This window comes from Martes martes, assembly GCF_963455335.1.
Source record: "Martes martes genome assembly, chromosome: 18".
Taxonomy (NCBI): Eukaryota; Metazoa; Chordata; class Mammalia; order Carnivora; family Mustelidae; genus Martes; species Martes martes.
In genome coordinates this window covers 29,582,999-29,610,344 of record NC_137906.1, presented here as the reverse complement: position 1 = coordinate 29,610,344, position 27,346 = coordinate 29,582,999, and the positions used below count along the sequence as shown (strand labels likewise).

General features: G+C 46.3%; 1 protein-coding gene across 2 annotated transcripts; it reads left to right on the top strand.

Moving 5' to 3' along the window:
- Positions 1-357: 357 nt before the first annotated feature.
- Positions 358-26,121, top strand: BFAR (bifunctional apoptosis regulator). 2 transcript variants are annotated; one of them, XM_080830950.1, is made up of 8 exons: positions 358-570; positions 12,807-13,143; positions 14,521-14,725; positions 15,564-15,733; positions 17,844-17,988; positions 21,680-21,853; positions 23,303-23,505; positions 25,032-26,121. In XM_080830950.1, exons 2-8 carry the CDS (start codon positions 12,881-12,883, stop codon positions 25,222-25,224), a joined length of 1,353 nt encoding a protein of 450 aa, XP_080687076.1. In that variant the 5' UTR covers positions 358-570; positions 12,807-12,880; the 3' UTR covers positions 25,225-26,121. The 2 variants fall into 2 exon arrangements, with proteins under 2 accessions (XP_080687076.1, XP_080687077.1); XM_080830951.1 differs by lacking the exon at positions 358-570 and adding an exon at positions 7,970-8,063.
- The last annotated feature ends 1,225 nt before the right edge of the window (positions 26,122-27,346 follow it).

Sequence of the window (27,346 nt, the reverse complement as noted above, 5' to 3'; positions counted from 1 at the left end):
TGGTTTAAAACAGATAATCAGCATGAATTCTCCATGGACCAAGACACTGGGAGGAAAACACGGTGGTAAAGTCATTTTATTTCCAGTTCTTAATAGTGCAAATGAAACTCCAGCCAAGGTCCTGGGATTTTTCTGCGTGAGATGAGGAGTCAAAAAAAAAAAAAATGGGGACCGCAGTGAGATCTTATAATATTGAATTTCTAGGTAAAGCTGTTTCCTCCCGACACAGAAACAGCCTAACGAGTCAGCTAAACTCTGAAACCAGCCTTACCCTCAGGCTGTAACGCTCGGGTTCTAAGTCTGGCCCTGGAGAGTAAAGGGCGGAACCAGAGATGGCACGCATGCGCCAAAGTCCTCGGCCCGGGCGTGGCCGCTCTAGGCAGCGGGGAGGTCGCGGGGTTGAGAGGGTTGGAAGAGTGCTGTTTCTCCTCTATGGTCGCAGGCCGGGGGCTCGCTTCTCCGCGGTCAGTCCTCGGCTACTTCCGGAAGTGAAGCGACCGCCGTCTCCTCTGCTTCCGCGGGGGTCCGGGAGGTGGTGGGCGGCCAGGTGGGCCGGGAAGCAGCCGAGTGGTAAGCCCCAGCGTGGCGGGGGAGGGAATGGGGGAGGCCCGGGCTCGATTTCGGGGCTGCGTGTGGAAGACGGCTATGGGAGACGGGTCAGAGGAGGTGCGCTGGGCTCCTCACCCGGGCCCTGGTCCGGGGCACCCGCGGTCCCGGCCACGAGGCGCGGACCCCCGGGTGGCCAACTCCCCCAGTCTCTTCACGAGAGCACCACGTCGGCATGGCTGGTCGCCGGGTCTCGCCTGCGTCCTCTCGGGGGTCAGGGTCAGAGCCGGCGACTCCAGCACCCCCCCCCGGGGCGCGAGGGAGGGAGCGTCGGCTTCCATACACCGTGGAGGAGGGGGGACTTAGGGACGCCCAACCCGCAGGAGCCCCTGCCGCAGCCTCCGGACGCGCATCCGGAATTGATCAGGATCCTGACAGACTGAACTTCGGGTCTGATGGGCGAGGCAGTTCCTGCCCCACAGCGAAGCGATTGCTCCCGTTATAAAATAGGGTAACAGACGCGCACAAAAGGGAAAGTGAAACACCAAAAGTCGCACTGGGGTTAAGCTAGAACCTAGCTCTTGTGATTCCGAGCTCACGGCTCCTAATGGAAACTTGTGCAAAAGGGAGTTTTCTTTAAAAGAAAAAAAATTAAAAGGGGTACATGAGACTTAGGTTGTGTCTAACTGAGGATCTTTGGTGGGGCAGGAGGCGGCCCTGTCAGTACCCAGGGCGGCTGCCCCCCCAACTTTGGTGGCGGGGAAAAAGAGCCCAGACGCTGTCATGCCCTCAGCTGTCGCCGTTGGGTCCTCCCCGCTAAAGCCCATTGGTCGGTCCTTTGGAGGGTGGTCTTTATGTCATCCTCGGAAAGGCCAATAGGAAGAAGCTTTACTCTCTTCCCGGGGCACATCCCAGAGCCGGCGCAGAATGCACGTGCGGAGTTAGGTTGTTTGGTTTGTTCTTGTGAGGGCTGTTTTGTAAACAGCCAGTCTGGGTGTTTGATGTGTGTGTTCTGCGTTTCGCTGCCTGTCTCCGTAAACATGTGGGGAAAACTGTGCTCTAGTGCTCGGCGCTGACATTAGTAACGTAGCTGGCGCTCAGTATGTGCAACTATTAGTAAGTCTTCTATTCAGTAGACTCTTTGAGTACCTATGAACAGAGTTTGTCATTTAAACCTCCTTCAGAGCAGATACTGGTATCTTGAACTTACGAATGGGAATTAAGAGGCTCAGGAAGATAAATGTGAACCATTTGGAACCCACATCTCTCTATGCCTAAGAGCATACCTTTTTAAGTATACAAGCCTCTCCGTGGAAATTACAGTCTGGGAGGTGAAGAAACACACACACGAAAGTTATGTTAATGTACAGAGGCAGAAAGGATTGATTTGAGTGTGAGGAGAGTTACTCATTAAAGACTTTCAAGTGCCAAGGGATTTGGATCTTGTCATTTGAACACCTTCCACCCAGTGATGGTGTGGAGCTGCATTACAGATGACCCGAACAGTGTGTGATACGGGAAAATGCCCAAGGAGCAGGAATTAAGAGATGGGACCAAAGTGTCATCTGTGACCAGATGAGTAGTGGGAGATAGTTATCATAATAGTAATAGCTAACATTTATGTTGCACTTTTGTGCTGGGCACTATTCTGAGTGCCATGCATATGTCCTTTTAATCCTATCAGCACCCCTTTCAGTAATGTGGTATTAATATCTCCATTTAACAGATGAGGAAATTAAGCCACAGAGATTAAGTGACTTGCTGGAGGTCACACTGTGAATTTGTGGAGCTGGGATTTAAAACCAGTCATTCTGGCTCCAGTCTTTGTGCTCTTATTAAAAAGTTGTGTTTGGGCTCCTGGCTGGCTCAGTCCACAGACCATGGGACTCTTAATCTCAGGGTCAAGAGTTCAAGCCCCACCATGGGCATGGAGCCTGCTTTAAGGAAAAAAAAAGTCATTAAAAAGTCGCATTGGTTTGTTGGCAGGACATAAAGATTCTTAAATGATAAGCTTAGAACTATGAGCTTGAGTTTTGATTCGGGCACTGGTCAGAGGAGAGATTGGAGAGAAGAGGAAATGAGATTGGAAGTGTTATTTAAACTTTATTTTGCTCACACCTTACCCATACCGTGTCTGAAGTGTATATTTAGGTATATGCATTTATTTATTAGTATGTAACAGCTCTCTTGTCCCCAACTTCTGTTTGTGCATAAGACTCTCCTAAGGAACTTGTTTAAAATATATGTTCTTGGATATCCTTATTCAGGTTCACCAAACTTCCGGGGTTTTTTTTTTTTCAGAAGTTCTAAAGAAATTACTACCATAGGAGTCAGATACATTTGATTTGATTTCCATCTAAAATATCCAGAACCTGTCTTTGTGCCAGCTACCTCAGGAATGTTGAGAGAATTCTGTAGGTTGATACATGATCTCGAGCTCAAGATTTGATGGGAGAGGGAAAGACTACTCAAACTGATAACTGAAGTATGCTCACTAACCAGTGTTGTTTTTTTTTTAATCACGTTATTGGACTTCTGTGGCATTTAACACAGGACAGGTCATTGAGCATATGCCACATAACAGAAACAAAAGCGACTCATGGAGAGCCAGGACACCTGTCAGTATGTTCTCTTGCCCAGCACCTCTCAGAAGCAGTAAATCATGCGGCCTCCGAGTCCAGGCAGCAAGTCAACCTCCTGTGAGCTAGCTAGCTACCTTTCCCCTAGTAATTTCTGACTCCTTCCAAAAAGAAAATCTTCTGGACAGAGAGTTGGTATGGTAAGAGCCCAGAAATGCTTCTCTTGTATTAATGAACGCCAGTTTCTGCCACCTACAAGAAATGCACATAATATTCTCTTTTTACCATTTCTGCCCCTGGCCTTGCTTACATTTGGACACATTTCTTTTTATTTCATAGTCACTAGATGTGTGCAGTCACTCTCTTTGCGTTTAAAATGTCTGTAGTATTCTGCCAGTGTTTATAGTGGTGTCCCCAGAAGCACACCTGTTTCTTTCTTTCTTTTTTTTAAGTTTGTTTATTTACTTAAGTGATCTCTGCACCCAGCATGGGGCTGGAACTCATGATCCTGGGATCTGGAGTCGCATGCTCTTCTGACTGAACAAGCCAGGACCCCTCTCACCCTATTTCTGTTGTGACTGTTCCTGCTTATTTATCTCATGGAACCTCAAGCTCACCCTAACAGCCATAAGCTGGAGTTGATGTTCCAAAATGCAGTGCTGTCATATCCTAGTTTATTTCCCTCAGTTTGGACTTCTCAGCTTCATAGCAGCAGCATAAAGGAGCAAATTAGTCCTTTGAACCATTAACCATTACTGACTACTTTGTTGGAATAATGTGGTGTTATGAGGTCAGGCTTTAACTCAGACCATGATTCAGCACCTGGTTCTGCCCTATGCTAATGAGGCCTCCATTTTCTCATCTGTAAAATGGAGATGAGAGTAATAATTATTTCATAGGATTACCTTTCACGTTATAGGGACTCGGTAAATATTAGCAGTTGTCATTATTCTTTGTTGCCACATAACATGTAATGGAAAGAAATAAATAGCCTAAGTAAAGGCCCAGATGAAGCCAGAATGTTTGTATTCTTGCAGTGAGACGTCTTTGCTAAGAAATTATTGAGATCCTATTTTCAGGCCAGAATTCCATTAAATTAGCCCTCCAAAAGATTGTTTCTAAAACATTAGGTATGTACTATCGTTAGAACATTTTGTTGAATAAAGAGGTAATTATCTACCACGGAACAAAGCAGTTTGAAGATTACAACTTTTTAAAGATTTTATTTATTTATTTATTTGTCAGAGAGAGAGAGAGAGAGCGCGAGCACGCGCAAATGCAGGTAGAGGCAGAGAAGCAGCCTCCCTGCTGAGCAAGGAGCCCAATGTGGGACTCAATCCTAGGACCCTGGGATCATGACCTGAGCCGAAGGCAAGTGGCTTAACTGACTGAGCCACCCAGGCGTCCCTGAAGATTATAACTTTTAAGGAGTTAACAGTCATTAACATGAAATCTATATAAGCTAAGGGAAAAAATTCTCCACTTAAACTCAGAATTAATGGCTTCTTTTTTGATAAATCCAATGCAAATTATGGTATTAATTGCTGTTGGGTGACTAAGGAATCCAGTAGGTGACACCAGTAATGTCAGCTCCTTCCAGAGAGTAGCCCTCTAGATGAAGCCACAGATGAGTACTTGAGCAAATCAAACAGTTGCCCCTCCGTGGGAGCAATAGCCAAGTTCCTTGCAGGTTCTTTAATCACTCAGAATAATTGGGAGATTGTTTATATCCCAGCCCTTTTTCTTCCTTCATTGATTTTTCAGATAACTATAGCATGTCAGTTAGGTATTTCTTTGGGGAAACATGGAAAAGGTTACAGTGATAGAGATCTTGCAATTGCCCAAGTCAGCAGACTGTCATCATTGTTTCCTATCAGTTGTGCCAACAGACCAAGCCCATGGACATTTTAGAAAAGGTCAACTATACAGTTTGTTCATGTCATATTTTACATACTCATGTTTTCCAAAACTTTCTGCCATTTCTTGACACTGAAATTTTAGATATGGTATTTTCCTCAGGAAGTAATAGCTTTGCAAGTGTTTTAAAAGTTCCATTGGTGAGCACGCCTGGGTGGCTCAGGTCATGATATCAGGGTCCTGGGATCGAGTCCCGCATCAGGCTCTCTGCTCAGCGGGGAGCCTGCTTCCCTCTCTGTCTCCCTCTCTGCCTACTTGTGATCTGTCTCTGTCAAATAAATAAATAAAATTTTTTTTAAAAGTTCCATTGGTGAGATGTCAGAACAAGTTGTCGATTATATGGCATGAGCCTGGGGACAACCTTTGAGATTCCTCCTCACCTACACGGTTTGAGAAGTGTCACACACCTGGATGGGGAAGAAGAGACCATGCCACTTCCTGACGTGCACGGGAGAAGCATGAGGCACAAACAAATCAGCTGCAAGAGAAAGGGAGCAGGGGACGACAGTAGAAAAGACTGTCGCCCTGAACAACTCCTCAGTCCCATATTTATTAGATATAGACAGTAATCAGCAAAGGAGCAGAGGAAGGCCATACATTAATCATATGCTTTGTAGATAAACAAGAAGGAATAGGAGTTATACATTGATTATAAGTCATAGATAAGCAAGAAGAAAAGCAGAATAGGTCTGGTCAAGCAGTATAAAATTTATAATTGAGCAAGCACCTTCAAAGGGCTCATCTAATTAGCCACAGGTGCTCTCCGGAGAAGGGGAGATAACGGGAAAATGTCCCGTCCTTAGCTGGCAGGGCATCCCCAGCTGCTCGGCTTCAAGGACGCATATCCTACTCTCCTGCAGAGGCCTGTTGCCAGTACATGTTTTTCTTAAGGCCATATCTAAACATGCTTGATGGCTAATATGATTTCTTGTAAGTTATATTTTAAGTAACACATTATTCTGAGGGACAGTTACAAGACCACATTTACCAAACATTTCCTGCGTTACTACTGCTTCTGTACGTCTCCTTAATGCTTAGGACAGCTTTGTGAGGTCAGCGGTGGTGACCCCATTCCTTATGTATGCTAACGGGAGACTTAGAGAGAATGACTAATTTTCCCACAATCCCATGGCTCATAAATAGTGAAGCTGCGACTCAGAACCTGTCTTCTGATTTTAAAACCAAAGTGTTTTGTTAAATGGTGCAAATAAACATTAGCTCTTTTTTTTTTTTTTTAAGATTTTACTTATTTATTTGACAGAGAGATCACAAGTAGGCAGAGAGGCAGGCAGAGAGAGAGGGGGAAGCGGCTCCCTGCTGCGCAGAGAGCCCGATGTGGGACTCGATCCCAGGATCCTGAGATCATGACCTGAGCCAAAGGCAGAGGCTTAACCCACTGAGCCACCCAGATGCCCCCAAACGTTAGCTCTTATGAGAAAAAGGAAATTACGCTGTTTCTTAGCACCAGGAAGTAAATACCCCCAAAATATTAAAGCAGGTGTCTTAAAGGCCTGTACTAAATATTTGATACACAGAAGAGCCCACAAGCTCTCACTGCATTCATTTTGACCTTGGTCTCTGAGGGTATGATGAGAATAAAGCCAACTTAGAATTTTTAGACTTGCCCTCAGATTTATCCAGAGCCTTTCGCCTGTGGAATCTATTGAACAGGGATATCTAGCCTCTGATTGTAAAACAGAATAGAAGCAGTAATTTAGAAAAGGTTATGGAAGACCTCAGAGGCACTTTCTCAGCAATGATGATAAACAACCTGCCTGCAAATCAAGAGACAGGGAAGCTGTTTGCTGATAGAACTCCTTAACCTTGCTAGCCGAAGACTAGTTAACCTAGAAACCTCATGTGCTCGTCCACAGACTCTGAAGGCATCAACTACGGAAGAGGTCATGAAATCACAGATAATTCACACAAATATGCCTTAGGTCAGGAAGTAAACAGAAGTGAGGAAAACAGGTGGGTGAGGACTAGCAAACCTGAGCAGACATGCCCTATCTGAAGGGTGCAGCTACCGAGTTACTCAGCTCAGGCTGAGTCTTGTCACTCCGTATGACATCCCGGTCTTGCCAGGTCTTCTGACGTTTTTCAGCAGAAGCCAGGAGTCTGGATTTTTATGTGAAATCAGAATTTTTTTTTTTTTTTTGAACGCTGGTACTAAATTCAAGAGAAGGGAGAGAGGAGCAGGAAGGAAAAAGACGGTGAGGGAGAAGGAGCAGCACCATGTGAAAGCCTGTCCAAAGGCCAGATGTCACCAGAGGGGAGTGGTGGCTGCCCGTGTGGAGAGGGTTCCAGGACACGGGGTGGAAGCTCGTGGCAGTGATACCGCCTTACCTTGGGAAGGCTCACCTGGCTTCGTTAGAACCACTCTAGGAAGCAGAGGGCTGTAGAACATTTAAAAAGTCTTTATCCTGGGGTTCCTGGGTGGCTCAGTCGGTTAAACCTCTGACTGCTGGTTTCGGCTCAGGGTCATGAGATGGAGCCCTGCCTGGGGCTTCACCCTCAGCAGGGAGTCTGCTTGGGATTCTCTCCCTTTCCCTGTCTCTACCCCTCTCTTCCTTCCCCGCCGCATGGGTGTGCACGTGCTCTCTCTCTCTCTCACACAAAGAAATAAAATCTTTTAAAATGAAAAAAACAGAAACACTTCTGTATGCTGGTGGTTAAACAGTAGTTTTTTACTTTCTTTGGATTTTTTTGATCCTCTTTGAGAACCTAATAAAAACTATAGATTTCCTTCAGGCAAGTGCCCATGTTACACGCTCCTGTGCGCAAATACATCTTGGCATGTAATTTGAGAGCACATACACACCTCTTGATGTGCCTCTGCAGCCATCAGTTCAAGACCCAGAATTTTTTTTTAATTTTATTTATTTAATTGATCGAGAGACAGAGAGAGAGAGAGAGAGAGCACATGACCGACTCCGAGATCCTGACCTGAGCCGAAGGCAGACGCTTAACCGACTGAGCCACCCAGGCGCCCCTCACCCATTGGCCTTTTAAAACTAGAAGGTAAAAGATGGTCCTTATCTTACCAGCTCTGAAAGTTTATTTCTCACGAGAGAAAGCAAACCACACAATGGCATCTAAAGTGTATTTTTAAGTCATATTTTGAAAAGCTGAAATGACCACTAACTTGGTCTTAAGATTGTCTTTAACAAACTAGGAACTGCACAGTCTCTGCTTACCATGGAATCACAGTAATCACTATAGGAATAATCTAGTTTCAGCGTTAGTTTGCCCTCAATTCAAAATGTGAAAGCTAACAGAGAAAGAGTATACATTTTAACCAAAGTCACTTGATCTTTTGCTATTTCTGTCTATCTGCTTTTAGGTTATTTCCATGAGGGAAAGCAGCACTTTGAGAGGAAGAAGTACCTCTTAAGTGATAAAATGTAGCTCAGACACTAAAGTCCCAAGCTGTGGGGCAACACAGCCTCCTGCCATGACCATGATTAAAGGCCTCTTTGAGAAAACCAGTGTTCTTGAGGTGTTTGGGGATGTTCTCTGTAAACTCGGCCCACAGCAGGCGCTGTTAGAGGGTTTTGCTGGCTCTTTTTTCTTTTCTCTTTTAACATTTTATTTATTTATTTGAGAGAGAAAGCGAGAGAGGGAACACAAGCAGGGGGAGTGGGAGAGGGAGAAGCAGACTCCCTGTTGAGCAGGAAGCCTGATGCAGGGCTTGATCCCAAGACCCCAGGATCATAACCTGTGCCGAAGGCAGACCTTTAACAACTGAGCCACCCAGGCGCCTTGGGTTTTGCTGGCTCTTTCTAAGTTCCTTCACAAGTAAGCATTAGAATGTCCCTGTCGCCTACTGTCTTCTCTCCCTGTCTTTGAGGCTCCAGAGATGACTGGGGGAGGAGATTCATTCCACTGTCCACCCCCTGTGCCCTGTTCCCGGGGATACACTTTGGTTTGTGTTTAAGCGTCACGTGAAATGACAGGTGTTAATTTCCTAGTTCAAAACTAAGGGGAAAGAACGCCTGAGTTTGGAAAAGTCTGCGAAACTGCAAACAGAGACAAGTTTAAAATGACAGGTTGAATACCACAGAATTGAAGAGCACAGCAAACCTCTGGGGCTGAGTCATTCTGAAGAGCTGTGGTTTCTGAATAAAAATTTGGGTCTTGGGGCGCCTGGGTGGTTCAGTCAGTTAAGCATCTGCCTTTGGCTCAGGTCATGACCCAGAGTCCTGGGATTGAGTCCCGCATCGGGCTCCCTGCTCAGCAGAGAGCCTGCTTCTCCCTCTCCTTCTGCCTATACCCCCCATTCATGGGCACTCACTCTCTCTCTCTCTTAGATAAACAAATAATATCTTCTAAAAAATAAATAAAAGAGGGGCGCCTGGGTGGCTCAGTCATTAAGCATCTGCCTTTGGCTTAGGTCATGGTCCCAGGATCCTGGGATCGAGCCCTGCATAGGGCGCCCTGCTCAGCAGGAAGCCTGCTTCTCCCTCTCCCACTCCCCCTGCTTCTGTTCCCTCTCTCACTGTGTCTTTCTTTGTGAAATAAATAAATAAAATCTTTTTTTAAAAAACGAATAAATAAAAGGCTAATTGGTAAGAAATGAATTTCAATACATACTGTCATTTCTCTGCAAATTACTCTGAAATGCATACGCTTGGCCTCATTCTTAACTCCCAGCTACAGTTTTGTGTCTCCAGCTGCTTACTAGACAATTCTACTTGCAAGTCTTATCATCACCTCAAACTTAAGTTTTCTGAAATTCCACTTCTTTCTAAGATTGGCCCCATGAGCTCATGGTGACCCATTTCTATCACAAGTACCTTTCTTCCCTAGCTCTGACACATAGGCAGCATCTTTGATCATTCTTTCTCTCTAGTCATCAGAGCCCATAAATTATTTTCTTTTTTTCTTAAAGATTTTACTTTTTTAAATTTATTTGACAGAAAGATCACAAATAGGTAGAGAGAGGGGGAAGCAGGCTCCCCACCGAGCAGAGAGCCCGATGCGGGGCTCCATCCCAGGACCCTGAGATCATGACCTGAGCCAAAGGCAGAGGCTTACCCCACTGAGCCATCCAGGTGCCCCATAAATTATTTTCTAAACATCTGTCAGCTGCATTGATCCTTTATCACCTGTCATTCCTTTGCTGTTTTCATTTTTTGTCACCTTCGTCCCAGAAGTGATAAACATTTTACTTCTAAGTTATCCTAGTCGGGCCCTCCTTCCTCAGGGGATTTATCATCCTTAAGCACAGCTTTGCTGATCTCATTGCCCCAGAAACCTTTATGTGTTCCTGTTGGCCCACCTGTCATTAACTAGGCACATAAGACCCGGAATCAGACCTGTAGCTCTGGGTCACTCGCTGCTCCCCATGGAGACTCTGACAGCAGTGCCCAAGTCAGGCTCTTTTCTGACCTCCTGCTCAGTCCTCACTGGGAGCCTTAGGATCTTTCCTCTGACCCTGAATCCAGATGAGATTCTAAATGTACATAAAGGGCCTACCCAATGCCCAGCTCATAGGAGAGACTCAATAAAGAGCAGTGGTTTGGGGGGCCTGGGTGGCTCTGTTGGTTAAGCATCTACCTTTGGCTCAGGTCATGATCTCAGGCACATGAGATCGAGCGCCATGTCAGGCTCCTTGCTTGGGGCGGGGGGGTCTGCTTGTCCCTCTCCCTCTGCCACTCCCCACCCCTACTCATGCACTCAATCTCTTTCTCTCAAATAAGTAAAATCTTTAAATAATAATAATAATAATAATAAGCAAATAAATAAATAGCAGTGGATCAATTATTATTTCCTGGGATAATGTTCTCATGGCAGTTGTTTAATCAGCATTAGCCAGATAAAGGAACTACTTTATCACAATGATTCCTTTTTCTAAAAAACTGTGTAAGATTTCCCACTTCCTTAAGACAATTTGAAGAGACTGCCCAAAGGAAAGCACTTAGGTATCTTGTTAATGTTCCTCAAAATACAAATAATAAATATGATTGATTATCAGAAATTATTTAATTTGTCATTAAGAACATTTATTTGAATTCTTACAAAAAGAACAGTTTTGGGTTTTTTTAAAGATTTTATTTTTAAGTAACCTCTTCATTCAGCATGAGGCTCAAATTTACAACCCTGAGATCGAGAGTCACATGCTACACCAACTGAGCCAGCCAGGCGCCCCCCAAAAAAAGTTTGGGCCTCTACAGAAGGTTGTTCCCCTCTTTGCTGTTACTTATTATTGTGAATAGCATATTAGTTTAATTACCATATTTTAAAATTTTATATGTTATATTTAATCTTCTAACTTTATCTTTACCTAATTATCTTTTTAATACTGATGAGGAATCTCTGTTCCACTTTAACACTGAGTTTTAAATTCAGTTGTGTTTATTCTTTGAGTTGAAAGGGAAAAGATCCGAAGCGGACTCTACCCTGAGCACCAGCTGTCACTGGGTTCAGTCTCAGGACCTGAGTTCACGACCTGAGCGAAACCAAGAGTCAGTCGCTCCACTGACTGAACTACCCAGGTGCCCCCAGATTTGCTTAAAATCTAGTGCTCTGTGTAAGTATTATGCATCATTCTGTAAAATGTGATACAGTTCCAGCCCCTGGTTAACTTAATCACTTGGGCATCCAGCTCTGGGTTTCAGCTCATGTCATGATCTCAGGGTCCTGGGATCGAGCCCCGCGTCAGGCTCTCTGCTCAGCGGGGAGCCTGCTTCCCCATCTTTCTGCCTCTGCTTGCCTCTCTGCCTACTTGTGATTTCTCTCTCTCTTTTTTTTTTTTAGATTTTATTTATTTGCTTGACAGACAGAGATCACAATTAGGCAGAGAGGCAGGCAGAGAGAGAGGGGGAAGCAGGCTCCCTGCAGAGCAGAGCAACCGATGTGGGGCTCAATCCCAGGACCCTGGGATCATGACCTGAACCGAAGGCAGAGGCTTTAACCCACTGAGCCACCCAGGCACCCCGTGATTTCTCTCTCTGTCAAATAAATAAAATCTTTTAAAAAATCATAAAAATAAAAATAAATAAATAAAATAAGTAAAAGGCGATACAGTTCTCATGGCTGTATTTGATAAGCAGGTGAATTGCTACTTTACATGGTTTACTTACCACATGCCAGACTCTGGACGAGGCACTTCACTTGCATTTTCATGTTTAATTCTTAAACCTTCTCCGTGGGGCTAAATGCTGTCACCACCCCCACTTAACCACGAGGAAGCTGAATCTCCAAGAAGTCCAGTCCCCGCAGCTAGTGAATGGCAGAGAGCACAAGGCAGTGCAGCCCTGGAGCCAGTTTCCTAACCACTGCACCCCAGAAAGTGGAAAGAGCCCTCTCTGCGCGACCACTGTGGGTGATTGACTTCCTTTGTCTTCACGATAGCCAGGTGGAGAAACCCTTACCCGCCAGCACCTCCGCTGTTGTAATGCCAGGGACAGTATGAATAATCAATAATAAATCAATAATCAATAATAAAACTTTGCAAGGATTTGTTTTCATTGTAAGAACAAAAGTCAGACAGGGGCACCTGGGTGGCTCAGTGGGTTAAAGCCTCTGCCTTTGGCTCAGGTCATGATCTCAAGGTCCTGGGATGGAGCCCTGCATCAGGCTCTCTGCTCAGTGGGGAGCCTGCTTCCCTCTCTCTGCCTACTTGTGATCTCTTTCTCTCTCTCTGTCAAATAAATAAATTTAAAAAAAATTTTTTTTAATTGGCTTTAATAGAATGGCAGTAATCTCAAACACCTGCTAAACTAGTTGTCCTAGTTCTGTTGTTGTCTTTTTTTTTTCTAGATTTAATGATGCTCTGCAACATTTTTCTAAGTCTGAAGTTTTCTGTGCCTGTGGATCTCAGAATTTGCTAAGCGATGGAGGAGCCTCCGCCCAGCGATCTGAACACAATCACCCACGAGAAGGGTGACTCTCTCCAGAGCACCAGCCCTCAGATTTCCGTTAGTGAATTTTCTTGCCACTGCTGCTACGACATCCTGGTTAACCCCACCACCTTGAACTGTGGGCATAGCTTCTGCCGGCACTGCCTAGCTTTATGGTGGGCCTCTTCAAAGAAAACAGAGTGTCCGGAATGCAGAGAAAAATGGGAAGGTTTCCCCAAAGTCAATATTCTCCTCAGGTAATGCTCAGTCCATATCAGTGGCCCATCCACTTGCACAGTGTGCTTTCTCTTCATGGGAGCGGCCATGTTTGAGGGGGCCAGACGCGCAGAGCTGCCCCCCTCCCTGCTGTGGTCGTTCTAGATCTAGAACGATGTGAGTCAGGGGGCTCAAGGACCGCAGATCCAGAACTCCCTTCCTCACAGGGGACCATGACCTGTTACTGTTTATCATAAAGGGGAAAAAATAATTCTGGGTATCAGACCACTGCTTATAATCCTTTGTCATGTAACACTTTTTATTGACTTGTTTCCACCAAGGACACCCTAGGTCTAACAGAGAAAGTGGTGTAACTGCACAATTCTGTACAAATCAATGTGATGCTAATTTTCTTCATCTTTGACTAAACTCTGTTCCAGTTTTCATATCAGTAGAGGTAGCTTCTCATGCATAGTCTTGTAAACAAATGGCAAAACCTTTCAGATGGTAGGTTCTTTTCTGCTTCTGCCCATAATATTTATAATGTGCCTGTGAGGTCTTTGAGGCTAAAATCCTTGCTCTGCTTCTCTTGCCTTCTTGCTACCAACAGAGTACCAGAACGTTCCTTGAAAGCATTAACCTAACATTCTCTTTTTCATTGGAGATCCATTTACAAATACTTTGCTCTCACCTGTCAGCCTGGTTTACCTGAAGGTTGATCTTAAACTGTAGGAAGATTCTCCGATTATGTGTAATTAAAAACGGGGAGCTGTATAGTAGGACTTAATGGTCTTCCTCTTAGTACTCAACTCCACGTGTTTTCTTTTTTATGAATTAATTTTTAATAACATAAGCAATACATAGATACCTTCAAGTGTTTATATTATTTTTAAAAATAAATTAGAGTTATTACTGATAAAGTTAAATAAAGACCCCTTGGACCTCTCCTTCCCCATTTTGCCATCCTTCCTTCCTTTTTCCCCAGAGTCATTTCAGTTATGACTTAGTTATGATATCCTTCAGATTTTTTAAAATATTTTTATACATATGTGTGCCAGTAGGAAATGCAAACATTTCCTCACATCAGTGATGGTTCTACAGTTTACTGTTTTCATTCAACAATATGTATGTCTTAAACTTATCCATCTGAATACAAGTGATACCCAGTAAATTCACTTTTAAAACCATGTAGCATTCCATTCTGTGAATAGACCACATTTTATTTGACTATTTCTCTAACCATGGACATGTAAGTTGTTTCTTAGTTTTTGCTGTTACCAGCCTTCTTATCCACTCTTCTAAAGTGCTTGTATATTATCAAATATCGGCTGTTAGTTTGATTTTAGCCTCTAAATATTATAAGATTTGGACAAACAACTGTCTTGTGACTTTTTTTTTTTTTTTACTATTCTCCATAGGGATGCCATTGAAAAATTATTTCCTGATGCCATTAAAAAGCGACATGAAGACATTCACCAGAATAATGACATAGTCCAGAGTCTTGCAGCCTTTCAGAAGTACGGGCACGATCAAGTTCCTTTAGCTCTGAACACAGGCCGAGCGAATCCACAGAGAGGCGGGGGATTCTTCTCCGGGGTGCTCACTGCTTTAACTGGTGTGGCAGTAAGTTTATCAGTGTGTTTCTCCGCCCCCCCCCCACCTCCTCCCCTCCCCGTTTCCACTGAAGTCAGTCCCATTGAAATCGATGGCGTACCTCGTGCGATGATTCAGTGCATGCATTGAGATCTGCTGGGTCACGTGATTCTTCGGGACTACTACGTCCACAAGTAGTCCCCGTCACATTCAGAGCTCAGTTATTGTTAGCTTTGTTCCATTTCATGCTCTTTATAACCTCTGCAGTAGCCACCGTTATTAATCTCATTTTATCTGTTTATTTCTTTTTATTACTATGATCGTTATTTTTCACATAAGCTCCATGCCCAGCATGGGGCTTGAAGTCACGACCCCGAGAGCAAGAGTCACCTGCTCTGCTGACTGAGCCAGCCAGGTGCCCCTGTTGTTCCCATTTTAGAGGTGAGGAGACCAATGCAGGAAGGTGTTAGAGCTGGGATTCGAGACCATGTCTACGTTGATGGTCCAGGCTCAAGCACGGCACTTTACTAACATCCCATGGAGAGACAATCTTCTTTTCAGTTCCATGCTACAATTTAAAAGTTACACATTTTCCAGCAAAAAAGGCACATGATAAGTCCATTATCTCAGCTAAGATGTCGGGGTCAAGGGTACAGTGCTGAGTTCTGTTCCCTCATGTCCTCACCCCCAGCAGTGAGAGCTGCCCCCCACCCCCGAGAGCTCTGCTCCCCGGCTCTCTTTGCTTCCTCATACTGGCGTGGCATCATTCCCTTCGTGCTCAGCCCCTTCCCTCCCCTGCCCCACACTGAGATGGAGAAGCCGTCCTCCCTGACCTTTCTGTGTGTTACGGTCCCTCCCTCTTCTCCAGGTGGTCCTGCTCGTGTACCACTGGAGCAGCAGGGAATCTGAGCACGACCTCCTGGTCCACAAGGCTGTGGCCAAGTGGACAGCAGAAGAAGTTGTCCTCTGGCTGGAGCAGCTGGGCCCGTGGGCCTCTCTCTACAGAGAAAGGTTTTTAGCGGAAAGAGTAAATGGAAGGTGAGAAGCAAGATATTCTGACATTTTTTTTAAGCTGCTTTATTGAGATGTAATCCGCAGACCATAAAATTCACCTATTTAAAGTATGCAACTCGTGGTATTCAGTACCTGCACGGATGGCTGCAGCCATCACCCCAATCTAGTTTTAGAACATTTCATCGCCCCAAAAAGAAAGGTCTTCCTCTTGCCAGCAGTCCTCATAACGCCCCCCTCCCTCCCCGGCGACCACTGTTCTCCTTGCTGTCTTAACGAATTTGCCTGTTTAGACTATTTCGTATAAATGGAACCAGACAATATTCATGACCTTTTGGTTCTGGCTTTTTCACCTCGCAGAATATTTTCAAGGGTTCATCCAAGTTGTTGCAGGTGTCCATGCGTCGTGCATTTTTATGGCTGAGTGGTATTCCGGTTTGCACCTTACCCACATTTTATGTGTCCATCCTTCCACGGCTGGACCCTGGGTTGGCTCCGTTTGGGGGCTGTCACGAGCAGTGCCGCTTTGATCCTTGGCATACAGGCTTTTGTGTAGACCTGCCCTTTCGGGACTCTCTCGGAGTGGGATTGCTGGGTCATGAAGTAACCCCTTCTGTTTAACTTTCTGAGGAGCTGCCAAATTGTTTTTCCAGAGCAGCTAAGCCATTTTATTTTATGATATTTTGTTTGTTGCTTTTTGATTATAAAAGAAGCAGGTATTTACTAGTTACTTAAAAGTAAGAATGTAGAACTAGAGGGTATCAGAAGTGAAATAGCCTCAGAATTCTACTCCTTGGGGAAAGCCACCATTGTCATCTTTCTGGACATCTTCCCAGATTTTTTTTCCATTTATATAGAGAGGTACACATAAAGGTATGTTATTTATTTGTCTAAACTGAAAATATGATTATACCAAGTAGACCTGTGTTTATATATGTGTATGTATATATGCATGTGTGTGTATATACCGGAGTCTATTTAACTGATCTCTACCAGAACAGATCTGGGTTGTTTCCTTTTTCCCATTCCAGGCAATTCCAAGCAATGTTGTAGGAAATGCTCTGATACAGGGAACTCCCACATCCAATTGACAGCCTGTGGGGAGGCCTGCCTCTGCCCATCAGGGTATCCCCTCGCCCTCATCCCCTTCCAGAGCACTGTCCATCTTTATTGGAGTCTTTCCTTTCCCAGAGGGACTGTATAGGGATAGTACTTAGCTCACCACGAAGTGCTAAGAGGGGCCACAATCCGCTTGTCCTGGGCAGCCGTCTACTCACTGGCCTCTGAAACTGGGCTTTCAGCACTTGACACTCCGTTGGGAAAACCAAATGCTCCCACTTGAATCATCTGTTTTTTGTAAGAATTAGTGCCTCTCCCCAATTGTGGTTAAAAAAAAATTTTTTCCCTACGTACTTAATACATCTTTGTGTCATTGCCTTCCTTCCAGAAGATAGATTCCTAGAACTGGAATTTCTGGATCAAAGCACATAAACCTTTCCAACTTTGATAAATGTTTCCAAATTCCCCACGAAAGGACACCAGCCTCCATCCCTCCACTTGTGTACCTGTGGGGCTCTGGTTACGGGTGTGGTTAACGATGAGTGATTGTTGAGGTGGAGTCGTGTTTTCCGATGAAAGGGATCAGACGAGGGAGCTACCATCATTTGTCTTAAATCACTGCCCCCAAACAGCTACTCTTAAAATCAGAACATTTTATTGAATTTCTTTCCAATTTTTTTTCCATAGATACACATTTTGAAAACCAGGGCAGTATGTGAGAGGTCAGCCTACATATCGGGCGAGGGGGGAGGGATCAGAGATGAGGTGCAAAAGAGACCAGGCTGTGCCTTGGCTAAGCCACTGTATTCTTCCAAGCCATTTTTTCAGCCACAAAACAGCCATCATGCCACCTACTGGGCAGAATTGTTAAATGGATCAGTGATGACTCGTGCAGGTGGTTTCAGAGTCACTAAGCATTCAGTGGTTTGCTGTTACTACTGTTGTGTCCTGTACTAAGTGTCTTAGCTTACTCAAGGCTAAAGCATTTGTGCTGATAGGATGCAAGACTGACTATGAGTTTGCCTCCAGCACATAATCTCAAAAGCAATCTCGCCCTGCTGCTCCCCCTCCCCGACAGGTTGCTTTTAACCCTGACAGAGGAAGAATTTTCAAGGGCGCCATATACCATAGAAAACAGCAGCCACAGAAGAGCCATCCTCCTGGAACTGGAGCGTGTCAAAGCCCTAGGTGTGAAGCCCCCTCAAAATCTCTGGGAATATAAGGTGAACTCTTAATTTTTTTTTAATCAAGAAAAGTACAGAGAATAGCCTCTTTCTCATCTGCATGCCTACTGCTTAGGAAAACATCACAGCCACCCCTCAACCCCCCAGCTCCCCACCCTCTTGCCACTGAGCTGGGGGTCCTTACTGGGCACGTTCCCCTACCTGTGTCAGGGGGTGCGTATGCGGGCACAAGGAGCATTGTTTCACGGGTCCCGCACCTTCACGGAAGGGCCATGAACTGAGTGTGTCCTTCTGCAAATAGCTTTTACCTCTCTGGCCCCAGTTCACTCACTTTCTCTTTCAAGCATATACTAGTTGAGGCCTTGTCCTGTCAGTGAACCTGGGATTCTTTCCATGTTCGCTATTAGAAACAGTGCTGCTCTGGAAATTCTTTGGACGTTCTTATGCTTGATGTTCCATACTGAGGAACGGGCTTGCTGGCTCCCAGGCAGTACACATCTCCAGCTGTATGAGCTGCAGGTAAACCATTCTTCACCATGCCTACACCACAGAGAGGATTTCAGCAAATACTGGACCGTAAAACTAACACGTTTTATTATAAAATAGACTTAGAGCCTAAAAAAGGCAGCATGGAGAAAAATAATTACCCGTAAGTCCACAGGAAAGAATGCTCACTCATAATTAAAGAAGTCCAGACTGAAATAAGCAGATGGCGTCGTTTTCACCTGTCTGGTCTTGTCAGGGATAAGAGCATCATAATCAAAGGAAAGAGACACTCGTGTGTTCTGTGCATCCTAAATCTGGTGCGGTCTCTGTGGAGAGGAGTTTATCAATAACTTAAAATTTAAACCGCACCCACCTTGTGACCTGTGGCGTCACTTCTTTGCGCTTAGGGCACAGGCAGCCTGGTCGGGGGGGGGGGGGGTCAAGGGCAGGGTGGCCATGCTCCTCCCTGGGCTCCTCCAGGGCACGCTGGCTGTGGGCCAGCAGCAGGCACCTGGGCCCCATGTGCCCGTCTCCTCCTCGGTAAGTGACTTCATAGAGTCACAGTGAGAACTGCTCTGAGACCCCAAACATCATTCAAGGAGACCCTTACCGCAGCATCGTTGGTAATAGCAGCACATGGAAAACCAGCAAAGCTGGTTAAGTGAGGACAGGTTAAGTGAGGAGGGCACAGCCGTACATGCAGCCATTACTGAAGAAAGTTGGAGGTGGGGACTCTGGGTGTCCCAGTAAGGAACAGAGCCCAAGTCACACTGTTAACAGCAAATACAGAAAAGCACGTTGGCAAATAGGCACATTTGTATGTATCTTTATGTTTGCCTATGCAGAGAATATTTGTGGAAGGATACACAAACTGTTAATGTTTTCACTCTAGGGATTGAGACTTGGACAGAAGGGAGAATTTTATTTGTCAATACATTTCTGTGCCATTTGGAAAACATTGTGTTGACTATGCACACATAGTATTTTAAAACTAAAAAAAAAACTCGTTTCAGAATTTTTGAAGAATGGGCATAGAGGTAGAAGGTTTGTTTTTTGTGTCAATGCTGACCCTTTATTTAAAATACATAAAAGTAATCTTAAAATTAACCTGAGCAAATGGGAAAGCAATCCTGGACCCAGGCAGAGTCTTATCAGTTGGCTCCTTCAGATCTTCAAGGCTGCCAGCACACCCTCCACCCCCGGGTTTGGCCATTTGACAATTCTCCAATGTGGTAAGATTCTTCCAGCCCTAGTGTCCGGGTGCAATTCCTGTTCTCATTAGACATGGGAGAAACAGCTCCCCGTTGAAGTGCTCTCATCATAACCCCCTTACAGGGCGGTGGCTTTTCCTTCCTTTCTGATAGGAAGTAGCCAAGCATGCACACTGGTTCAGCACTCACACTGACCCCAGACCCACAAATAGGTCATCTGCTCATCTCTCTCTCTCGTACGAACCGTGATGTGGCTGACCATACTCTTGACTTTATTTTTGGGACCATTTCTCCTTTAGATCTTGAATGCTCGACAAGAACAGTACTGGCCCCAAGGCAATTGGTTGGTGGGGGGTGTGAGGAATTAAAAAAGTCTTAAATAGTTTGTGATTTGTGGCCCCCTCCAACAGACCACAGTGCATAAACAGGTGTATAGTTTATCTGTGGTATTCACATTTCATGGGGAGGCAGGATTATGAAAAAAAAATGTTTTTAAAAGTCTCCTTAAAAGGGGATAATAAAAAAAAAAAAACAGGCTGGGAAACATTTTTGAATGATGAATAACTCCCATGTCTATTTCTCACCTACGTTAGGCTGCAGTGATATTTACTATAGAAAACTTCAAACATACGTAAGTAGGATGACAGTACAGAACTGCCAAGTGCCCTTACCAGCTACAGCAACTTACAGTCATGTTTATTTCCGTGATCCCCCGACCTACTCCCTCCCCTGACTTTGGAAAATCTAAGATATCTTGTTTTTCATAGGTAAATATTTCATTGCGAATCTCTAAAAAGTAAAGACTCTTTTAGAAACAAAACTGGGGACATCTGGGTGGCTCAGTCACTTAAGCATCTGTCTTGATGCTCAGGTCATGATCCCAGGGTCCTGGATCAAGTCCCATGTCTGGGGCCCCCGAGTTCAGCAGGGAGTTTGCTTTTCCCTCTCCCCTTCCTCTCCCCCCCCACCTCCCCAACTCATGCTCTCTCTCACTCTGCCTCCCAAATAAATAAATATAATCTTTTTTTAAATTTTAAAAACAAAACTAAATTCCCTGATTCCAGATAACTTGTCAGTATTTAAATGTACTGCATATTTTTTTCTTCTGGCCATTTGTTCGAAACAAGGTCTACATTTGGTTATCGTGTCTCTCAAGTCTCTTGTAGCGTATGGATTCTCCCTCCCTCTTTTCGTTACCCTGCACTTATTTGTTGATGAAACCAGATAGTTTTGGCTGTAGTTTCCCCACATCTTGAATTTGGCTGATTGTCTCTCTGTGGTGTCACCTGACAGGTTCTGCTGTCTCCTGCATATCCCATAATCCAGTAGTTAAATCTGGAAGCTTGCATTGGTTTAGGTATTTGACAAGACTGCTTCCTATGTGGTGGCATCTTCTTCCATCAAGAGGCTCATGATAGATTGTTTCTTTCTGACGGTGGCCACCACCATGATCATTGATTCTTTACTTGCAAAACAGTGATACTGTGATTCTCTCATTTCTTAGTGTTTTTTTTTTGTTTGTTTGTTTGTTTTTTTATTGAGAGAGAGAAAGCACACGGTGGGGGCAGGGGGCAGAGGGAGAGAGAGGAAGAATCACAGGCAGACTCCCCACTGAGCGTGAAGCCCAGTGCAGGAGCTCGATCTCACAACCCTGAGATCGGGACCGGAGCTGAAACCAAGAGTCAGATGCTTAACCGACTGAGCCACCCAGGTGCCTCTAAAGTAAACATTTTTAAGGCTCTTTGATCCAGTTTACAAAATTGTTTTCCAGAAAGGTTGGATTTTACTGGCAGTGCCTAGGAGTATGCATCTCAGCTCCCCATGGAGAAAGACTGGGTGTTTATTAAATGTAGCCCAACATATTGATACTTGGACTCTGCTTGCCATCCATCCATCCATCCATTCATTCATTGTTTGTGAAAACCACACAAGAAAGGCTGATGGCAAAGGGCATGAGACTGTGGAAGGAGCACAGGTGGGGAGCTGGCCGCCTCTGTTGTAAAAGGGCCCTGTGCCCACCTTGTCCTCTGCAGGCTGTGAACCCAGGCAGGTCCCTGTTCCTGCTGTATGCCCTCAAGAGCTCCCCGAGACTCGGTCTGCTGTACCTCTATCTGTTTGACTACACGGACACCTTCCTACCCTTCATCCATACCATCTGCCCGCTGCAAGAAGACAGTTCCGGGGAGGACATCATCACCAGGCTTCTGGTAGGTCTGCGGAGCGCCTTGAATGGAATTATTCTGCCGCCCCTCAGTGTGGTCTGGAATTAGAGACGGGACTGTAGCTGTCACGGAAGAGCCAACAGCACCCAGCCTTCATTTTTCCTTTGCAAGGAGAAACCCTGTCAGAGAACATAAAGCAGACCCTCCCCACTTCCAGAAGCTGGTTTTATTTCCTGCATTACACACAGCAAGAGGGGCTACCCTCTGGACCTGAAATATTTAGGGGGGAACAGAAGCATTGCTTTTGTTCTAAAAGAAGATAGCCTAGGTCTGGATTGCCCGAGGGTGAGATCTGCGGACCCTCCAGCTTGGTCACCTGTCTGTTAAGAGGATCCCCAAAGGATGATGGTTTATCCTCCCACAGGGCAGGGTAAGCATCCATCCCAGTGGCCTCAGGAAAGTAAGCCTCATCCACCTCGGTGATGGGAGTTGGCACAGCAGCCAACCACAGGCCCCTGACAGGGATGGTTGCCCACCTTGGCTGTCGTGTCTTCAGTTTGATCCACGGAGTCCTCCAGAATTGCGGGTGGATCCCACTCAGTGATTTCTGTGTATCTGGTTGGTCATTTCAGGTGATGTCCTTCGCATTGCTGCCCTTGGAGCAGTCCCTCTGATCTGTTGAAATCAAAAGTCACATGGTTATAGGAATTGTCATATGTGATCCAGACCCATAAATATTAAAACAGGACTCCTAAATCTCCAAAGACCCTTTTTAAAATACTTGTCAAGCATCTCCCTGACTGACTTGAGCCTTGGGTGTTGTTTAAAGCCTGCTGATAAGCCACTATGCATAGTGTTTATCTCATTACCCCATTTCCTGCTGTTACCTGTCCTCGCTGCGCTGCGAGCCAGAGACCTCCTTACTGTTCCATTCTAACAAGCCCCAGCAACCCCTGCCCACTCAGCAGACTCACTTTCTTCTTGCAATATGTAGTTTCTGTAAGCCTTCTGGATGCCTCCGTGAGTTGTTTAAATGCTCTGGTTAATTATTTGCTAATTTCTGTAGTTAGGGCTTTTTATTTTCCCCAAAATTACTTTTTCAAGTGTATGTTTAATTTTCCCACGATCTGTTATCATTCCAATGCAGCTAAGATGTCAGATTTAGAAAATTGTCTGAGTTACCCATGCAGCGAGGAAGAACTTTAAAAACTGTCCTAATTTCAATTCATTGCAACCTCGTTATTTATAACTCATGCTTAGATTTTTTACTTCTGGGTTTCCCCCCATTCCATACATGTAAAGCATCTCTCTTCAGCTTCTTTGGTAACATTTATGCAGTGTAAGATTAGTTATTATAAGGTAAGCTAATGGTTGGAAATTTCCTGTTATGTTGTTGGGTATGTGGGTGTTTTCATAAATGTAAAGTTTTCCATAAAAGTCAATCCTCACAATTTTTTTGTGTCCACTTATGCTTATTTTTATGTTATTTTAAAGGATCTCAGAGAGCCCACATGGAAACAGTGGAGAGAATTCCTTGTCAAGTACTCCTTCCTTCCGTACCAGCTGATTGCCGAATTTGCTTGGGACTGGCTGGAGGTCCATTACTGGACGTCACGGTTTCTCATCGTCAATGCCATGTTACTCTCGGTTCTGGAATTATTCTCCTTTTGGAGGATCTGGTCAAGAAGTGAACTGAAGTAAGTGTGTTTTTACGTTGGAGACGGCTGGAACAGCGGGCACTGAGAAAGACTTTTAGCAAGTGGTGGAAGGTCCTCTTTGAAGTAGTAGGTGAATGTGAAACCCTTCTTGGGCCCTAGTTTAGAAACACTGCTTAAAGCAGCGATTAGGAAACGGTCCTCATGTTCGGGAGTGGGGTAGTTTTCGTGGTGCTCACTATTCAAGAGTGTCTCCATGTATCTTCTCCCCATGTAATAACACACCATGTACTTCTGGGGGTGGGGGTGTGCATGAAGGGTCATAGTAAGGAATACGTAAGAGGAAGAGGGTACTTTATGGAAAGGGCACAGTGTAGAGCATAAAGAGATCTGGTGAGGAATTCGCGGTCCTGAGTTGCAATTCTGCCACTGATCAGGACAGTAATCGCTTCTTGGGATTAATGCATGAAATGAGAGCCCTGGGCTAGCCATTCAGAGTCGGGACTCTTGGTTGCCTGTGATCGAAACCAGCCCGAATTGGCTTTTCCAAAAAGAGGAAGGCCCCAGCAAGACTTTCTGCACGGCTGGACCCAGAGACCCAAACGCTGTCGTCAGGACTCACCCTCTCCCTCTCGCAGCCCTGCTCTCAGCTCTGTTGTTCACCCTCAGGCAGCTCTCTCCACGCGGGGCCCGTGGTCACTCTGGGCACGGATCGGAGCAGCTTAGCAACCCCGCTGGAGAGAGCACACTTCTTTCCCCTCAGCACTTCCAGTCTCGGGGCTCCCGCTCCTTCGCTCTGACGGGCGCCGCCTGGGGCCCATGCCCTCCCGGACCCATCACCGGTGCCGCGGCATGCCCTCACCCCCCAGCCAGGGGCTGGCTCCAGCTCCACCGAGACCACATGGAAGAGACAGGGGCAGGAGGCACCAGAAGGAAAGCTCAGAAAGTGGTTCTAGGAGAAGCGGGTGGGGGTGGGTGGCTTTTGGGCAGGCAGAAGTAACACAGCCACACGCCAGCATCCTTACAGCCTTAAACATCCCATGACCCACAGAGTTCTTGGCCTTGTCAGTCGGTAACAGCCCTCTAAATAGTCCCCAAACCGGACAGGAATCTCCTATTGATATATTCAGGCTCACAGTTGATTGACACACACACCACCCGCCCCCCCAGCCCCTAGCTCTCTGCTGGGCGCTGCAGATGTTTTGGTAAAGAAGACAGACAGTCTGGACTCTGCAGGCCTACAGCCTCACCGAGAAAACACAGACATTAAACACATACAAGTGCGACCCAGCGCCCAAGCAGTGGGGGCTGTCCTGGGGGCAGGGGCGGGGGTCCTTCCCCGCTGTGGAGACCAGGGCCGGGCACAAGCCGCAGGCCCCATCCTGGGAGCTGAGGACGCTTGGTCAGGCAGAGGCGCGCCTCGGGCGGCAGGGCCAGGAAGGAAGGCCTCTGCGGCACCAGCAGCCGGGCTCCGCGCTGGGGGGAGGCCCGGGGCCCGAGCCGCCTGGCGCCATCGTTAGAGACGGCATCACGGCTCCACCTCTCAGATGCTTCTCTTCTTTTCGCAGGACTGTGCCTCAGAGGATGTGGAACCATTTTTGGAAAGTATCGACACAGGGGCTTTTTGTGGCCATGTTCTGGCCCCTCATTCCTCAGTTTGTTTGCAACTGTTTATTTTACTGGGCCCTGTACTTCAACCCAATTATTAACATCGATCTCGTGGTCAAGGAAGTCCGACGGCTGGAAACCCAGGTGTTGTGACTGGCACTGCCCAGGCCCCGAGGGACTCTTCCGGCCTCCTTGACATCGGAGCACTGATGCTTGAGCGGGAGGGTGGGGAGGGGGGAGCAGACTTCCTATTTCTACGCCTCGTGAACAAGGTGCTGCTTTGTCTGTCAGAGGCTCCAACCAGGTCCTCTCTCCCTCTGCCTGTGGCATCATGGCAGCGGGGACTGACAGCCCAGAGCTCGGCCGACACAGCGGCAGCACCTCCCAGCGAGCCACCCTCCTCACAGAGACCAGGGAGGCCCGGTCCACCCCGGCTCTCAAGGACCCGGGTCCCCAAGGGTGCAGTGTGGTGACAGCAGAAGGCTGCCGCGTCAGTGATCCCGCTGGACAAAGGCTCCCAGCACGAGTTGCAGCCCAGGGCTGAGCCGGAGACCTGGCTTGTTGGGGCCAGGCCTGTCCCCTAAGGCGAATTTAGGAAAAAAACTGGAAGAAGATTTTGTCATAGGCATAGACAGTTGCACATGAACAATACAGAGGAAAAGCCCAAATCTGATGGACGATTCTGTATTATGAAAGAGTTGCTAGGAGGTTTGTCAGAGTGAAGCATCTAAAAGGATTCCGTGTGAGACCACACTGTTGTCAGATTTTCCACGTATAATCGCTATGAGTTTGGATTCCTGACTCGGGGCTGGGGATTGAGTAGGATGTCAGGCTAATAATGGAGAGTAATTCACGTGGGGCTGAGCTGCCTCGGTGCCACTTAAAATGATTGTTGTGGGGTTGGTTTGTTTTGTTTTCGGGAATTTAATATCCAGGATAATCCTTTTGTTCAAGGAAACGTTTTGTACCTTGACCTCGCACTGTATGATCTTACTGTCCTGTTCTGATGTATAAAACAGCAAGTATAATTACACCAAGTGCTGTCATGAATGAGGTGAAGCAGGGCCTTTTCTTTCCTTCCAGTGTAAAGATAGCAGGTGTGGACGGGAGCCGCCGGGAGATCGGCCCCGCAGAGGTAAGCCTGCACGCAGTGTTTGCTGACTCTACAAACCCTTCATTCATCCTTTGGACCTTTGGAAGATTTCCCTCAAACTTTGCACCCGAAAGTTTGAAGCAATCACTTGAAAGCAAAATAAAGATTTTTATATAGATAAAAGTGCTATCTAGCGGAAAAAAGACTTGCTCTGAAAACGTGATGGAAATCTACATTGCCCCCTACAGCCTAGTGACCCTGAAGTCCCCCGGCCTGACGTGAGCGTGGCGCCAACGAGCCACCCTCCGGCGTCTAACCCGAAAGGGGGGGGGGGTTCCTTCCTCCTGCACTTGCTCATCAGGCCCCAGGCCTGCCTGACCCCCGTGTCACAGCACAGCGGGTCTGGGGACACCACGTGCTATTTGCACATGCCTGGCCCGGTGCCTTGCACAGTTACTGTTCTCCTTTCCAGATGAGCACAGAGAGGCTGGTTGGCATCAGTGGGGCTGGGCCCAGGCCAGACTGCCAGTCCAGCACCCCCGCCTGCACCCTGTGGGCTCGCAGTGTCCCCACGTCCTTCCCCACATCCTGCTTCAAGGATGAATAAGTAATACCCATGTATGCGCTGGGAGGGAGGAAGGGCTAAGACTGGGCCTCAAGCAGATGGGCTGGGCCAGACTCTTGCTTCTTATCGCCAGAGTGGGGACAGGCACATTGAGACATTGAGAGAAGGGCTGCTGGCTACCTCTCTCCGCCCTCAGACCCTCTCAATCATAGCGGGCTTGGGTACCACAGAAGGGGATGTTTATGGAAAATATTCAGGCCCTTTGCTACAAAAATTGCACTTCTGCCAAGTCTGGGGTCAGCAAGAATCCCTGTCCCCGTTCAGGGTCCTTGTAGCTGGACTAAGAATCAAACTGACAAGAGACAGATCAACAGAAAATCAAATTTAACGTAAATACAGGGAATCCATGCCGCCCTGCCTATTCCAAAGATGAGGCCCGATGTCATCCTGAGCTAAGCTAGGGGTATGGGCCATCAGAGGGAAGGAATGTGATTCACAGGACGATAAGAGCAGATGTTTGGTAATGAGCTGTTTGCCCTGCCCGTGCAGATAGGCCACTCAGATAAAACTGAGCTCTGGCAATAACCCTCATTCTAGAACAGACCCCCAATTTAGAT

What these genes read in the sequence shown, in the direction of transcription:
- BFAR (XM_080830950.1), top strand. Translation starts at nt 12,881, where the DNA reads ATGGAGGAGCCTCCGCCCAGCGATCTGAACACAATCACCCACGAGAAG. An exon ending in GCGGAAAGAGTAAATGGAAG is followed by an intron (nt 15,734 to 17,843) that starts GTGAGAAGCAAG and finishes CCTCCCCGACAG; the next exon opens with GTTGCTTTTAACCCTGACAG. An exon ending in TGGTCAAGAAGTGAACTGAA is followed by an intron (nt 23,506 to 25,031) that starts GTAAGTGTGTTT and finishes TTCTTTTCGCAG; the next exon opens with GACTGTGCCTCAGAGGATGT.